This window comes from Cibotium barometz, chromosome 47, assembly GCF_041138505.1.
Source record: "Cibotium barometz isolate CiBa-2024 chromosome 47, ASM4113850v1, whole genome shotgun sequence".
Classification (NCBI taxonomy): Eukaryota; Viridiplantae; Streptophyta; class Polypodiopsida; order Cyatheales; family Cibotiaceae; genus Cibotium; species Cibotium barometz.
Window position 1 is genome coordinate 14,435,104 of NC_141092.1, and position 16,985 is coordinate 14,452,088.

Consider the following 16,985-nt stretch of genomic DNA (forward strand, 5'->3'; position numbering starts at 1 on the left):
ATCGGAGTATGGCTGATCTATACACTGCTGTAGAAACACCTCGATGACTTGATCTCGAGCCTATGCACTCCTCCCAAGGGCATGAGGAAGGGCTGCACACCTGAGGCTCAAAGAAGAAGAAGGTGGACTGTTCTACACACTGTTAGAATGCTGAAAACACATATGAATGCTGAGTTACCTTCACCAGATGACTGCTGAATGTGTTGATGATGCAGAGAATGCTGGACACTGATGCAAACAACTGTTTCAGGGCTGGAAACTGTTGTAAACTGTTGCTTCAAGGCTGGATTCTGCTGTGGACAGAAACGCATGTGTGTAGGAGTGTTGATGGACTGAAACGCAGCAGCAACAGATGATCTCAGGGCTGGAAACTGTACGGCTGGAGCAAACGCAGCACTGCTGCTCTGCTGGACCAGAAAACGCAGGTATGCAGGCTGAATGCTGCTGGTTTTCAGGCGTGGAACTGAGCTGAATCTGGGGGACTGTAAGGGACTGAATCAGGGCTGCTTTTGTGCTGAAAACAGGCTGATTAGAGGCTGAGGACAAACACCTAGGGCTGGACTGAAGCTATGGTTCTCAAGGGCTGGAGAAGAAAGCTTATGGGCACTAGGGCTGGATTAGTCTTAGGCTGAAAGCAAGAGAGAGGAGAGCTCTTAGCACAATGAAGACTGAATGAGCAAAAGAGGCTCCAGGCAAGCCTATTTATACTAACTGGAGGTTGGTCATTTAATAAAGTTAATATTTATAAATGCCCAATAATGCAAATAATGATAAATAAATACTAATAAATATGGGAAAAATACCAGATAAATCCCAGTAAATTCCCTAAGGCTTTGGGGATGTTCTAAATGATGCACAGGCATATGTATGCATATTATGCAAGATGCAGAGTGCTTTCTGATGCAAACCCTAAGGCTTCTACTGACTCTACATGCATGAATGATTCTCTCCAAGTGGGTTAAGGGACTTGACTGACTGACTGACCCACTAGGCTGAGGAATGACCTACGTAGCTCGTGCCTGACTTATCCTGGACTGAGGATGTACAATGGGGTCACGGCGTACGACAAATATCATCCTATTGGGTTCTAAAACTGTACAAATGCTGCACTTCTGATGATGAGCCATCTTGTCACCATGCACTGAGTGCAGAGTGCATGTGACAGCACTGGTCACACACGGGTGGCACGAATCTGGCTCCCATCCATGTGACAACCAAAGACTGGCCCTTTCACATGGGACACCGGCCTGGCCCCATGTGAACATGGCACAAATCTGGCCGCTCTACGAAGTGACAGTCCCATAGAAGTGGCTCCAGAAATGGAGATGGACCAAATGCTGACACCTACAGCCCTTCCATGGCCATCCCATGGCTGGTGGGCACAGCTAAGGCCTTCCTGGCCCCTACGGGGGTGGTTCTACACCTCCCCCATGCCCATATCTGTCCTTGGGGTAGCCTTACGGATTGGCCCCTTTCCTATATGCAAACCCTAACTGTCTACACAGTGATCTGGCATCCAATATCATACCAGATACACAGAACCACTGACATCATTCCAAAGGGAGAGTCACAACGCGGACTGGCACTATTTCATGTGCAGGACAACGCACACCTAACCTCAGACGACTGGAATGGAACCCTGGCTGACTCGTCCCGGACTAGGCTCACATGGGACCAGTTTTCCATCCCAGGTCCTACACCTTCTGTACAGATATGTGTACGTGGCATCCAAGTGCGGGATGCACGTGACAAAATCAAACTTCCATTGCCTAGACCACCATAGCTGAGTATTCAGTATATTCATAATGTACAAAAAGGTACAAGTGTCTTTGCAGCCATAGGCTGCCTTCTTGAATAGGTAGAAAACCTAGTCTAAAATCCTATTCTATGACCCAACCAAGCAAGGGCTGAATCCATGTTTAGCCTTGCTGAGCGTGATACCAATGTTACACGCGGAAGCTTCGTCGACTCTTCTTTCAGCCCTAAACACCTTCTAGGAACATGCTGATGAAAAATGCAAGCAAAAGAGAGAGAAGACAGAGAGAGAGAGCTGAGTATTCAATATATCATAAAGTACAAAAAGGGTACAATGTTCTTGCAGCCCTTGGCTGCCTTCCATGAAAAGGTATTAAACCTAATCTAATCCTAGTCTATGACTAATGCTCTGATCAAGCCAAGCAAGGGGCTGAATGCTGAAAACGATGAGTTTTATTGCCTTTTATAGGGTAGGAAAGACATATTGAATTCGCGGACTGCTGGTCGGCCAGCTCCTGGACAAACGATATTCACCTTGCTGCAGTCGATTGGACATACACCTGTATATGCTGGCCGACAGCCCTCCATGTCCACCAATAGTCAATCGCTTGCCAAACCAGCAACACCTGCTCCTAAATTCTAGTTCTGATCTATCTTTATTTGGTTGCTCTCCTCAGGATTAGCTCTGAGTTCAGCCAGTGCATGTCTTACACCTGACACCATGTTTGTTCATCCGGTTGGAGATAACCTCCAGTGATGCCCTCTTTAGCTTTTTCCTCGCGAGTTTTCTTGGGCGTAGAATCCTTCCTATTGCCCGATTGACCCTAAGAGTTTTGCTTCTGGTCCTTTTGGTCTTTGCTTTTCTGAGCCCCCTTACTCCGGGTAGATGACTGTTGTTGGGGCTTAGGGGAAGACTGTGCTTGCTTGGGCTTACCTCCGTTCAACATCAGTTCCGGATTCTGAGGGAGGGTCAGTGCCCATGCATAAGTCTTAGGCTCAAAATTCCTAACTGGGTACCTAATGTTATGACAGTATTCATCTGGCCTTATGATAGTATATGTATACCTAATGGTAGTGTCTAAACTTCCAATGAACTGCTTGAGCTTATCTTCTTCCGATATGCCCAATTGTTGAGCCATTGTAATGACCTTGTTGGAATAGGTCAAAACAGGGAAACCACCCGAATGAGTTTGTAAAACTCGTCCTCAAGATTAGTCATGTACTATGGTGGATGTAACATGCAGCGGAAGTATTCGTATTGGAGGATCCTGTCACACAAATGCTCACACCGTCTTCTATATCTCCTGAGTTTCACGAGTTCAGCAATCCACTTTAATACTTCAAACTTTAGAGAGATATGAGAGAGAGAGATGAGAACTGTACACCGTATGGGGTCCCGAATTACCCACTGAAGGGCCCCCCCATCCCGTTACCGAGATAGTATTTGCTTTATTATCTTTAAAGAGACTAACGGTGTGACTGGCGATAAGCCAAACGCAAGACCTCTGACGACCGAGTGTTGGGCTGAACTGTACACTGCTGTGGAAACACCAAAGATGTCCAATCTCGAGCCTATGCACTCTTCCCAATGAAATGAGGGAGGGATGCAAAGCTAGGGCTGAGAGAGGGGCTGTTTGGGACTGTTCTAGACTGAGTATGAATGCTGTAAATGAATATGAATGCTGCGTTTTACCTTCACCAAGTGGCTGGAGCAAAACAATGAGATGATGAATGCTGAAAACTGTATGGATGCAGAAAATGCAAGGTTGATTGTAGGCTGAATGCTGAACTGATGCGTTATGCTGATGTAAGATGGATGAATGCTCATGCGTTGAGGCGCCTACTGCTGTAGGAGGAAAACGCTGAGAGGAGGAGGCTGAAACTGCAATCGCTTTGCTCCTTGTGCTGAAGATGCCAAGCGCTTGAATGCTCCTTTGCTGAATATGATTGAATGAATGAATGAATATGCTACAGATCTATTTATATGGACCACAAGAGCCAGTCGGCTGGCTACAGAGCTGGCCGACTCCTCATGTCCATAAATAATGCATAAAATATGTATAAAATGCTGAAAATGATGGGAAAAATACCCAAAAAATCCTAGTAAATATCCTGATAACTATTGGATGATATATGGCCCATGGGGTTCCTGCAATGGTCTAGATGCTATGCATAAATGATGTGCAATAGGCAAGATGCTTTCTGATGCAAACCCTAAGGTTTCTACTGACTATATATGCATGAATGCGTCTCTTTAAGTGAGTTAAGAGACTTAGATTGATTGACTGACTTGCTATGGCTGCATAGTTGCCACACGTTTTTTGAAACGCGTTTTTGAAACGTGTTTGAAACGTTTCAAAAACGTTTCAAACAAATTTCCAAAAGTTTTTTAAAAGTTTTTTTCAAATTTTTTTTCAGGTGTTTTTTCCAGGTTTTTTTTAGGGGGGTGTCCATAAATTTATGTTTGGTACAGTTTAATGCTAAAATCTACATTCAACTTTCATATACATGAATCATGATACATCATGAATGATGAATCCATGATTCAAATTTCATACTGAATCCTGATTCTTAATACATCATACATGATTACAATTTACATCATACAATGATCATACATGTAACATGAATCATGATACATCATACATGATACATGGCAGTCTTCAGGAATCAGGAATTAGATCATAGATGGCAAAAACCCATATAATTATTAATAGCATAACCAGTTTGAAGTTACAAGTTACAACTTACAACATACTAAGCAACATACTAAGCACTAGTGAATAGTGTCAAATGATAAATCTGAAATCTGAAATACAGATGTCTGTACCGAAAGACCAAATACAAAAACTCTGAAAAAACAAATGGTCTCCAATGTCTGGAGTCTGGACTCTCAACTCTAGACTCAAGTGTCAAGAGTCAAGAGTCACTAGTAGTAACTAGTAACTACTCAGCATCATCCTCCTCTGAGGAATGTGAGTCTGTGTCGTAAGAAGATGAAGCCTCAGCCTCAGCCTCAGCACTCGTAGATGCATGATCTGCTGATGTCGGTGCCCGTGATCGTGTCATAGTAGCTGGTGCCATCATCTCCTCATATAGCATGGCATAGATGTCGCGCTCCTCAGCAGGGATCTCTGGTACGTCCTTCACTTTCTCTATGTCGATCTTGTCGACATTCACTTGGCGCGGCTCAATGGGATTGCCTTGCTGCTCAATTAAACGGAGGTTGCAATGACAATACACCAACCGTTCTAATTGAGCAGTGGACAATTTGTTCCTCTTCTTTGTATGGAAGAGGGCCCATGTGCTCCAGTTTCTCTCACATGGACCAGAGCTGCAATCCTGTGAGAGGACTCGTAATGCAAGGCGTTTCTGTCAAAAGATAACAGAAAACTTTATAAATAATAAGAAGAAACAACTTATATAAGTTGTAAGTACTAAGTTGTTACTTCAAAGTGCAAACTTATTACATGTAAGTTGTAACTTGTCAGTGGGCACTTACCAGAACTGGAGTACCGATGCCATATTTCTCCCACCAAGAGACTGGCTGAAGCTGAGTCTCTCTCAAAACTGCAGTGGCTCTCCCAAAGGCATGACTCCCATTCCGAAATACTAGGAGCTCATCCTCTAACTTCCTGAGGAGCTGAACATCACCTCCAGTCCAGGTCTGGATGTAAGACTGCCATCCCTCTTCTAGCTCCTCATTGTTGAACTGCTCCTCATTCCGCCATAGTGGGTGTAGTATATGGGCAACCGCATGGATTGGCCTATGAAACCAATCCCATCTACGGTTCCACACCTCCCTGATGTCCTGGATCCTGTTCAACGACACTTGGAAGCATGGAATTAATATCAATGTATAATGTGGCCACTGGCAACTAAAAGAACAACAATGACATACAATGATACATACCTCTCAGCTGATAGTATAGTGCATCGATCTAGGGCCTCTCCAATGCGGTCCATGAACTCATATAAGAGTCCAAGGGTGCTGCCCTCCATGTCCGTAATGCGAAGCACACTATATATAGGCTGAGTGGCCGTGACAAGTGCAAGGGCCTCAGCCCACCAAGTGTCTCGCATTACCGCGCGCACAAATGCTACTGCCTTGGGATGCTCTCTATCATCCCATGCCATCCACTCCTGAGAGACAACAGTGCGGAGTAAACCTGTACGGACCCGCACAAGCCTCTCAACCACAATGAGCATGTAAGCAAACCTGGTGTTTGAGGGCTTCAACAACTCCAAATCACTGTGTGCACGAAACATAGCTAAAACCTTTGGCCTCTTGGTGACAAACTTCACCATGCTCCGAGAAGTACTAAAGAGGTCGGCAATCCACCCAATTTTGGCCACATCCTCTATCAAGAGGTCCAAGCTGTGTGATGCACATGGAGTCCACACTATCTTTGGAAACTCATCCTCTAACATCCTGCCCATAGATACACAATTTGACCCATTATCTGTAACTACCTGCACTATGTTCTCTGGGCCAATCTCTAGCACTGCCTCACGCAAATGTCTCCATATGAATGCTCCAGTAACAACTGTACCTGGAACCGAGGCATCAATGGCACGCAAAAACATTGTGCCCTTACAACAGGACACCAAAATGTTATATACATTTCTCTTTCTCATGTCTGTCCAGCCATCACAAAGCAATGTGCATCCATATTTCTGCCAGGTTGCCTTCAAAGGCTCCATCTCAAGCTCCACTGCCTTCTTCTCCTTCCTTAAGTGGGTTTTGCGAAGGGACTCATAAGATGGACCCTCCCACTCATACCCAATGCGGCTGATAGCTTTAATGGCCTTCTTCCAACGAGGAGTACGCACGACGTGAAATGACAAAGCGCATTGTATAAACAACTTTGTCAATTCACGTGTGGCCTCCTTGACAGCTTGCTTTTGTATGCCTGCTTTAATGCCTGCCCTCTTTAGAGAAGGCACGGTGGGCAATGAAGATCTGTGGGCTACAGGAATGGAGCTAGACCCACCTGCTTGACTCTGCAAATCATCCTCTGTCCTAGCTCTTTTGGACACATCACCTACAGAATCTGTATCCTGTACATCATCATCAATAGGCTGAATTCCCTTTGCTGCTTCATGTTCTCTCTTCCATTGCTGAAGAGACGCTACAACCTCTCTTGGTACTTGACTGCAAGGGCCAATGCCTTCCCCTCTTACTCCTGTAAAATGGGCCTTTACCCTAATAATAGACCCACCTGACACTTTGGCACAAAAATTGCATTTCCACCTTTCTGTGCCTGAACCCCCATATCTGCTCACAGGAGTTACGTGGTTCCACATGGCATCCTTAGCCCGAGGCATGATGAATGAATGAAGAAATTCGGGCAACCTGGCAAGAAATGCCCAAATTTCAAATCTGAAATTTGGTCCAAAATCAGAAAAAATCAGCATTTAGGGTTATTAAAAACCTGAGAAGCAGGGTGCGTAGGGGCCGGAGGAGTAGGCTTGGTGCGTAGGCAAGGTGTGCATGCACCAATGTAGGCAACCTGGCAAAAAATGCCCAAATTTCAAATCTGAAATTTGGTCCAAAATCAGAAAAAATCAGGATTTAGGGTTAGTACAAACCTGTTACCTACGGTGCGTAGGGGCCGGGGGAGAAGGACTGGTGCGTAGGTAGGGGTGCAAGCAAACCTGGAAGACTTCAAAGGCTGGAAACGTCTCTTTCAAGCGTCACTTTCAAAACTGAAATGCCAGGAGATACTGCATCGTACGTTTTCTATCATAAAAAAAAACTGGCCCAGCAAAAAAACGCGTTTCAAACGTTTGAAACGTTTGCACGTTTCAAACGAGTAGCCTAAAGTTTGAAACGCGTTTTTTTGCAACTATGTATGGCTGAGAATGACCTGCGTAGCTCGTGCCTGACTTATCCTAGACTGAGGATTACGATGGGGTCACGGCGTACGACAAATATCATCCTGAATGAAACTAATATTGTACAATGTTGCACTGATGATGATGAGCCAGTTTGTCACCATGCACTATGGTGCAGAGTGCATGTGACAATGGAAGAAAACGGGCAACGTGAGGAGCCGACTCGCTGCCTAGGCCCCTCAAGGCCTAGATGAAGCCCATGGATGATCCTACTAACTTCTACATGCTTGCTAATGCCTGACCTAATGCTAAGGCTGACTTCTACATGCACTATCTGATGAATTCTCCAAGTGGGTTAAGAGGACTGAAACTTGACTTACCTCTAAGGCTCAGAGACTAACCTACGTAGCTCATGCCTGACTGTCCCTGGACTAAGGGCTCACAATGGGGTCATGGTGTACGACAAATATTCCTATAAAAAGGTACTACTTCTGTACAAATGTTGCAATGATGATCATGCCAGTGTGTCACTGTGTACCCAAGTGCAGGGTGCACGTGACATTGGGGGTCACTTTCACGAGCTCTCGCAAACGCTTCTCCATGAGACAAGCGTCACAGGACAGATTGACTAGGGGATACGTTGCACTTGCCCTCCTAAAGGACAATGCCACCAGACACTTCCAAAAACCCAAGACAAAGTTTGCTTTTTGACACACTAGTGACTCCGACGATGATGTATGCTACCCCATTCTGGGCACCAGGCTTATCAGCGGCAAGTTGGCAGCGCATAGGGCGTCCACAGATTTTGATGCTATCAAATTGATACACAGCAAACCATCTATCCCTCACCATATTATTCGAGCAGAGATTGCTACCGCACCATATGGTGGTAGAGGCCCTATTCCAAACTATCACGTACATACAGAGGATATTAGCCATGGATTCGTCACGATTACCATACCTGGCACTACAATCTTATCAAGCGATAGCGCAAAGGGGTGCATCCATATCATTCAAGCAAAGTTTAATGCAGCACCTATGGTGGTAGAGGCTTTATTCCAGACTGTCATGTACCCCGGCACCCATCTCAGTCTACCATCACCATTTTTTTCCGCCCACAGGACGAGGACACTCAAACGGATGAGGCCACAACAGTAGCGATGAGGGGCCCACCATCTCACCCCTCGACTAGAGTTACCCTGCCTTGTGCAACCACACTTCGGAGAGCCAAATGGCCTCACGCTCCTGGACCTCGAGCACCCCACGCTCACCAGCCCCAGATTGATGAGATCCTCCCCCGCCACCAAGCATCTGTAGCTACTACCTCGTCCCAGCTTCTCCTCGACCCTCTACCCTCTGGATCTAGGGGCCCTCCTCACCCCCTCGCCGATGCTAGACATCCTTTGTGGACTCCTACCACACATCGATGGATAGCTCCCTCTCCACACACATCCCCGTATCCTCTACACCCACTTCGTATCCACGATGATGAGGATGGCGATCCTCCATGATGAGGATGATGATGATGATCCATACATATCTACATTTACCTAGGGATTAGTGTTAGTTCTTTTTGTTATGTTGTCTTTTTTTCCACGATGAGATTCTATGGACACATTGTACACCTTTTGTCTCATAGACCCGTTGGGTCTTTTGCAAGACGTTAATATATCTTCTTCTTCTTCCTCTCTATCACAGACTTCTTTGACCCTCACCAAAGAGCCCCGGCCAACACTCGCCCCATACTAGATCCATCGGGACAAATGGACCATGACAAAGCTAGGCAACCCAACAGAGTGAGCATCCCCTAGGCCCACGACTTGCTAGTACCACACACTCATGGAAAGCACAAGCCCTTCAGGAGGTAGACTTCCCAAGTCTCAAAGACCCAAACCTTCCACTTGCCAGCCCCAAACCCGAGACTTGCTGCAGCCACACACAGAGGCACCACTACAATTAGTGTATATTGAGGCCATGTATTCAATCCATGAGGGGGACAGATTATGAGTCCGGGCACATGAGTTTACTTTGTTGCCTACTATATTGTATAAGCAAAGCCTACATAGTACGTTGGCCTTGTATTTTCTTTCACCAGCTGATTTTTTCAACTTTCATGTTGTCTTGACATCTAGCTTACTCATGGATCACATGTACAATCTCTTTGGTCTCATAGACCTTTCGTAGATGTTAATAGCATCTTTCTTTCTTTCTCTCTCTTTTTTGTGTTCTATATTGATGAGGTGGCTGATTTTGTAGAAATGCAAAGGGCCTGGTTATACTTTGGGACATGCTCTTGTTGCTAATTTGCTGTATACATATGATACTGTAGTAGTTTCCTCTTCAGCAGATGGTGAGCAGAAGGATTTGGAGGTAAACCTCAACAAATCAAAGGTGATTGAACAGGCATGAATGTACACACATAAGGGAACCCATAGAGGTGGTGGACCCCTACACATACTTGGGGGTACTTTTTCTCTCCCATGCTCTTACCATATGAAAGGCGTCTGAAGCTCGCCTTAGTAAGGCATATGGTTCTCTTGCACGATTGGAGTGTTGCAAACCCATTTTCAAGATCCATAGACAAGGAGCTTACTATTTAACTCCATGGTCCCGCAAACAGCTATGGGCACCCTTCTCTAGGGCTGACCTTGCCGAAAGGATAGGGCAACTTTACCAGAATTTAACTTAACCAAATTAATCAATATCTAGGCGCCATTAAACCAGATTTATGACCAGAACATTACCAGAATTAATGGTCATGCACTTGGAAGCCATTTACTCAAATGGGTAACAGAAAGGCATGCCATGTCACACATCCTGACAAGGTAAAGCTTTGCATGGAGAAAAGCAACAGAGAGCAGGACCGAAATTCAAACTCCCGCCTTCTCGCATTCCATAAAGGATCCAAATTTTGGACAATGTTCACAACGGCCCACTTTGCTGTGGCGACCCCAAAAAAACAAATCACTAAACAGTCCAATTGGGTTGCTAAATATGCAAAAATCCGAGATCAAGCAGGCAAATGAGGGCCCAAAACGCAGGATCAAGGCTTCAACTTGGGTTTCCAAATAAACACAAACAGCGGGGGGTTTTAACAAGTGCAGGAGACCAGATACATACCGAGGAGGTCTCGCCATAGCTTAGCTCGTACTCTCGCGCCTCGGCTTCCCTAGCTGCTCTTGCTCTGTAAATAAATTCACATTAAACACCACACACACACTGTAATAAAGTGCTAGACACACAAACCCTTGTAATTCTTCAACAATTTATAAATGGAGGAGCCAGAGGGCCCCTTCCGACATAGTCCCCCCTACCTTCTAAAGCCACGCCTTCCCCATTTACACCCCTGTAAATGCCAAATTAGAGCATGGGACAAAGTGTGTGTATATCTCTATATATCTCTACACACACACATATATATACTATATAGGTGTGTACATGTACATATATGTATACATGTGTGTGTACATATACATACATACATATATATACACGTGTGTGAATACATACACATATATAGATGTGTGTGTATATATATATACATATACATGTAAATATGTGTGTACACACACATATGTATGTATGTATGTATCTACATATAGAAATACATTACGTGTATGTGTGTGTATGTGTACATATATATATTACATGTGTGTGTGTATATACACATACATACAAATATATGTATGTGTGTGTATGTATACATATACATATCGATACATACATGTAATTGTATGTATGCATGTATGTATATACATATATATATATATATACACACATATATATATGTAATGAGAGAGAGAGAGAGAGAGAGAGAGAGAGAGAGAGAATTACATATATATATATATATGTATATATATATATATACATGCATACATACAATTACATATATATATAATTGTATATATACATATATGTATATGTATATGCATACGTAGTTGTACATATACATATAGAAATACATATATAAAGAAGTACATAGAGAAATATATATAGATACACACACACACACATGTATATGTATATTGTTACGTTGGTTAACATGGTTCTCTCGCTCGACCTATGTAAGGTGCTTTGTGAGCTTGGAACATAACCGTGAGTCGAGCTAATACAAAAAAAGATGGGAACCTACAAACGTGAACCTAGACACATGAGCCATGCTGAAAGATCCCTGTCCCCTCCGCGCAACAAATTTTGGGGTGCTAGCAGCGGAAGTAGCACTTCTTGCGCGGGGCAGGGTTCTTCACTCTGGGTCTCGCCCACGTATATCCGAACAAGAAACTTATCCCTCGGTTCTTCCAAAAACCGAATCCAGAAAAAACTTCCCTCACCCGAAAAGCACGGACGATTCCTCCTGATATTTTTACTCTAACGTAGTCAAGAGCCTTAACTAACAGAACTGATCTGATCGAACCCGTAAGTCCCATAGTCAGATCAAGGAAAAGACTTGCACTTGGATCATAGAGACAACTGTCTTTAAAATAATCATTTAATGAAACTATAGTATCACTGATCATAATCCTCTAAAATATCCGGTTGAATCCTAATTTTTAATTTTTCCTTCATCGGTGTACCTATGGCATCATTGGCAACCAGAACGCTCACCACCTGTCCACTCAAGGGCCTTTTCGATAGTTCCTAGCTCATAGTACCCGACAATATATTCACTTATAAAAATCAAAATGGAATCTCCATTGAAGATCAGCAAGATCAACCACAACAGATCCATATAAAAGAGCCATGGACTCATCCGTTGAGGACCAACAAGGTCAATCAACCACATCCATGCCCGAATTCAGAAAACAACTCTTACTCCTTGTTCCAATATCTTCCTTGACGTACGTGTGGGTATCTTCGGCGACCCAGAGCCCGAGCACTGTATGGTCAGCACCCTCTCTAGGATCCTTCGCGCAGGTCACCTAGCGCTTCACTCATATGCCGCTTCCTTGGTCCCTCATCCATCGTACCGGAAGCTCACCATTTAAATCGAACCGAGGCTGGTCACCGAGCGTGCTACGCCAGACGTCCTTTGTTGACTCTCCATCAGCAGCTGTTGCAACTTTATCAGTTTGGTCTCTACGACCTCATTCACACAAGATGGTCAAAATGCATCCCCAGCATTCTTGACATAAAACAGTTATTTAAAAGCAGGTCGTAAATACAGTTTCTATAACGAACTCTCGTCTTTCCACATTGTTCCACATCAATCCTCATTTATTTCATATGTATTCCCATTCTCATCACATCATTTTCCATCTCATCACATCTTTCCTCATTTATCCGCATCAGATCTCATCCACTCGCATCTACCCATATCCACATCTCATCACATCATATTTATTCACATCACATATCATCCATTCACATCTATCCCAATTTACATCACATCTCATTCACTCACATGACATCACATCTCATTCATTCACATCACATATCATCCATTCTATCTATCCCATTACATCACATCTCACCACATCCATTTCGCCTCACATCTCATTCATTCACATCACATATCATCTATTCACATCTATCCCAATTTACATCACATCTCACCACATCCATTTCGCCTCACATCTTATTCATTGACATCTATTCTGACATCACATCTCACCACATCCATTTCGCCTCACATCTCATTCATTGACATCTATTCCGATTCACATCACATCACATCACATTCATTCACATCACATATCATCCATTCACATCTATCCCAATTTATATCACATTCATTCATATCCATCCAATCGTTCACATGTACGACTACCCACATCTATCCATACATTGATATCTATCACTTCACATCCACATATCTTCATGTTACATCACATCTCTTTACATCACATCACATTCTTTCACATACACATCCACATCCATTCTTTCACATACATCCACATCCATTCTTTCACATACTCATCCACATCCATTCTTCACATTCACATCCACATCCATTCTTCACATACACATCCACATCCATTCATCACATACACATCCATATATGTTCTTCACATACACATTCACATCCATTCTTCACATACACATCCATATCCATTCTTCACATACACATTCACATCCATTCACATTCCACATCATTCATTTACATCTCGATTTCCATGACATCACATCTCATTCATCCACATCCCGTTTCACATCCCATTACATCTCATCCATTCATTCACATCTATCTGATTCACATGTCATCACATCTCATCACATCTATTCACATCACATTCCATCCAGCATTCTGGCGTAAGACAGTCCTTTAAGAAAATAGGGTTTCTATGCAAGTTTTCAGTTTGATTTTCTTTTGAATACAAGAGTATTTCTTGAATCAGTATCCCCAAAACTTTTTGATCGGAATTCTGAATTTCATACCAGAATTCCTCGAATGCCGTAACCTTGATCCACAGATCAATTCGAAGGGTCTTAAACTTAATTTCAGCTTTGGCAAGAATTTTGAGTGTATTTTTCTAAACTGGTCACACCTTTTTTCCTCAAAACTGACGAAAGAGTTTATTCTTGGTCATAGTCTGATTCAAGGTTCGAGTTGGATAAGATTTTTCCTGAACTATCTTTCTCGAAAAGGTTTGATAATTCAGTTACTATTTTATTGAATTTCTTTCTTTGAATATTCACTTAACTGATTTCTAATTAGTTTACGAATTCCAATGAGGAATAAATTAATCATTTATCTGAATATTTCGATCTTGATAGATTTCTTAAATTTTCTTTTTATAGTTCGTGTGAATATAAAACGATAGAAATTTCTCTCTTAGAGTATTTAATTATTCATTTATCAAATACTCATAGAATTTAAACATAGAATTTAAGAGAATTCTAATCTTGATATAAAAATTCTTTATGCATCTATTTATGCATAAAAATCAACTTCAATGAGAATAACACTTTTATTAAAAAATCCTTTTATGCATAAAATCAAATTTGATAGGAATAACATTTCTAAAGTAAAAAGAATTTCTTTATGCATCTATTTATGCATAAAAATTAATTTTTATAAGAATAATGCTTTTATAATAAAAAAATTCCTTTATGCATCTTTCTATGCATAGAAATCAAATTTAATAAGAATAACTCTTTTGTAATAAAAAAAATTCCTTTATGCATCTTTCTATGCATAAAAAATCAAATTTAATAAGAATAACACTTTTGTAATTTAAAAAAATCCTTTACGCATCTTTCTATGTATAAAAATCAAATTTAATAAGAATAACACTTTTGTAACAAAAAATTTTCTTTATGCATTTTTCTATGCATAAAAATCAAATTTAATAAGAATAACACTTTTGTAATAAAAAAATTCCTTTATGCATCTTTCTATGCATCAGAATCAAATTTAATAAGAATAACTCTTTTGTAATAAAAAAAATTTTTTTATGCATCTTTTTATGTATAAAAATCAAATTTAATAAGAATAACACTATTGTAATAAAAAAATTTCCTTTATGCATCTTTCTATGCATAGAAATCAAATTTAATAATTAATATCAGTGATATCCATGCATATTCATAGGTGAATATGTACATTGAGTAATTAGAATATTTCTTTTAGATGCAAAAATGGTGGGAATTACTCTTTTGGAATAACATAAAAACAAACTTTCTTTTTCACAAAATTCTGGAAAATTTTGCCATAACCTCCTTTGTATGGCTGACCATTTCTCATTTTTATCTTCCTTTATTTGACTTAATTAACCCAATTTAGAATTATAGAACTCTAATCTACACAATTTTCTAAATTCAAGAGAGTAAACAATAAGAAGAGTTTAATTAATCACTTAGTAAATCTTTCTAGGATTAAGAAAGGTTGGAAGGGGGTGGCCTTTTCATCAAAGGCATAGCATCTGAATTTAATTCAATCAATTACAAAACATAAAAATCAAGAAAACCATAGATTTTTCATTAAAATTTATAAATAAAGTAAGAAAATTAGCTTACATGAAGCTCTCCTTTGGCTTAAGGGATTGAGGGTTCTACTATTGTTTGAAGCAATAGTGGCCACCAATTCACTTTGGAGAGAGGATTAGGCCAAAAACAATTGAATTATTAAAAAATTCAATGTAGATGGCTCAGGACACAGGAGTAGAGTAACAGTGCATAAACACCATGAAGCTTTTACAAAGGGGGAGGCGTCTATTTATAGGAAAAAGTGAGTCTCTAACCAAGCAAACTGATTCTAGAATTTTTCACATTAGTTTGGTCAATTTTTGACCATTTTTGGGTCAGTTCAGCTTACTTTTTGGGATCTAGTTTTGAAACAGGAGAGAGGAGAGATTAAAATATCTCATTTTATTGATTAAGAATTGGGGGTAATGATGAGAAAAAGGTGCCTACTTCATGAGGGGAGATCCCCACACAGAGGTGTCAAAATTCAGTTTTTTAATTCTTTTCTTTGGTCCTTAGTCCACTCTTCATCTTATGTGAGCATTTACTCATTTTTGGGGGGTTTTTCTTTTATTCTTCAATTTATCTCCTCCCTACATTTGGATTAATCTTATTGGTCCATAGGAACCTTAATTGGACCATAATCTAAAATTTTTAAAAAATCTTGACCCTTAGACTAAGGTCTTTTGTGCACATTATAATTTATTTCTAATGCACCTTAGGAATTTCTTTTTAAACTTCTATTTTGGGGGAAACCATTTTAAACACTAGGAGGATTTTTATATCCAAAAATATCTCAATTTTGAATTACCTCCCTCTAGACATTTTCTCTCTCCATGCCAAAATAGGGTAAAACAAGATCTTTCTTTTATTTCAGAGAGGGGAATAATTATAAGATCAGAAGGAAAGGTTCTTACACCTGCACACCTCAAAAGCTGGAGGGAGGAATCTTACACATGAGTTGTGAGCCTGGAAACATGAGCTGTAAGCTTAGCCACATGAGCCATGAGTCTAGACACGTGAATCTACACACGTGAGTCTAGAGGCATGAACCTAGACTTGTGGCCAAAAAAACAAATTAAAAAAAAACACTTATCTGAAACCCTTCTCATACCTGATCTAGAAGCACCCTACCTTTGATGAGAACCCGATATGGAAACGATAATACAATCAATTGCAATGCATCAAAATAGACCTCCTCAAACCTACCAAGTATTCGGTCGTAGCAACAACCAGCACTCATCAGAGTGCTCCCAAGTTAAGAAGGTTAGACTCCTTCGAATCCACCTTAAGCGAGGAGTTTTGGGAAAAAATAAGCGAATGAAACATAAGCATGAGTGGAGGAATAGTGAAACACTTGGAAACAAGAGACACCATGACCTCCCAACTTTGGATTCGCCAACTGGCTCTATAGACAACACCTTAAATTTTATGATGAAGGCGTACAAGCACCCTATTTTTGGGTGTAGCTCCAGTGAATGAGTGGGAGT

General features: G+C 41.4%; 2 protein-coding genes across 6 annotated transcripts in view; both read right to left on the bottom strand.

The window, feature by feature from the left end:
- Nucleotides 1-10,950, bottom strand: part of LOC147611393 (uncharacterized) — a 93,336-nt gene extending 82,386 nt beyond the window's left edge. For 2 of the 5 annotated variants that reach the window (XM_086784473.1, XM_086784475.1), the window contains exons 1-2: nucleotides 10,908-10,950; nucleotides 10,714-10,777 (exon numbers count right to left, since the gene is read on the bottom strand). In XM_086784473.1, the coding sequence (XP_086640599.1) occupies nucleotides 10,714-10,730 (17 nt within the window). In that variant the 5' untranslated portion in view covers nucleotides 10,731-10,777; nucleotides 10,908-10,950. Of the gene's footprint in view, nucleotides 1-10,337; nucleotides 10,534-10,713; nucleotides 10,854-10,907 lie in introns of those variants that run through there. The other 3 variants (XM_086784476.1, XM_086784474.1, XM_086784470.1) reach the window with 3 other exon arrangements.
- Nucleotides 4,436-7,083, bottom strand: LOC147611394 (uncharacterized). Its single transcript, XM_086784843.1, has 3 exons — nucleotides 5,669-7,083; nucleotides 5,258-5,573; nucleotides 4,436-5,127 (listed from the first exon to the last, which is right to left on the bottom strand). The coding sequence occupies exons 1-3, from the start codon at nucleotides 7,081-7,083 to the stop codon at nucleotides 4,702-4,704; spliced, it is 2,157 nt and encodes a 718-aa protein (XP_086640969.1). The 3' UTR covers nucleotides 4,436-4,701.
- Nucleotides 10,951-16,985: the final 6,035 nt, after the last annotated feature.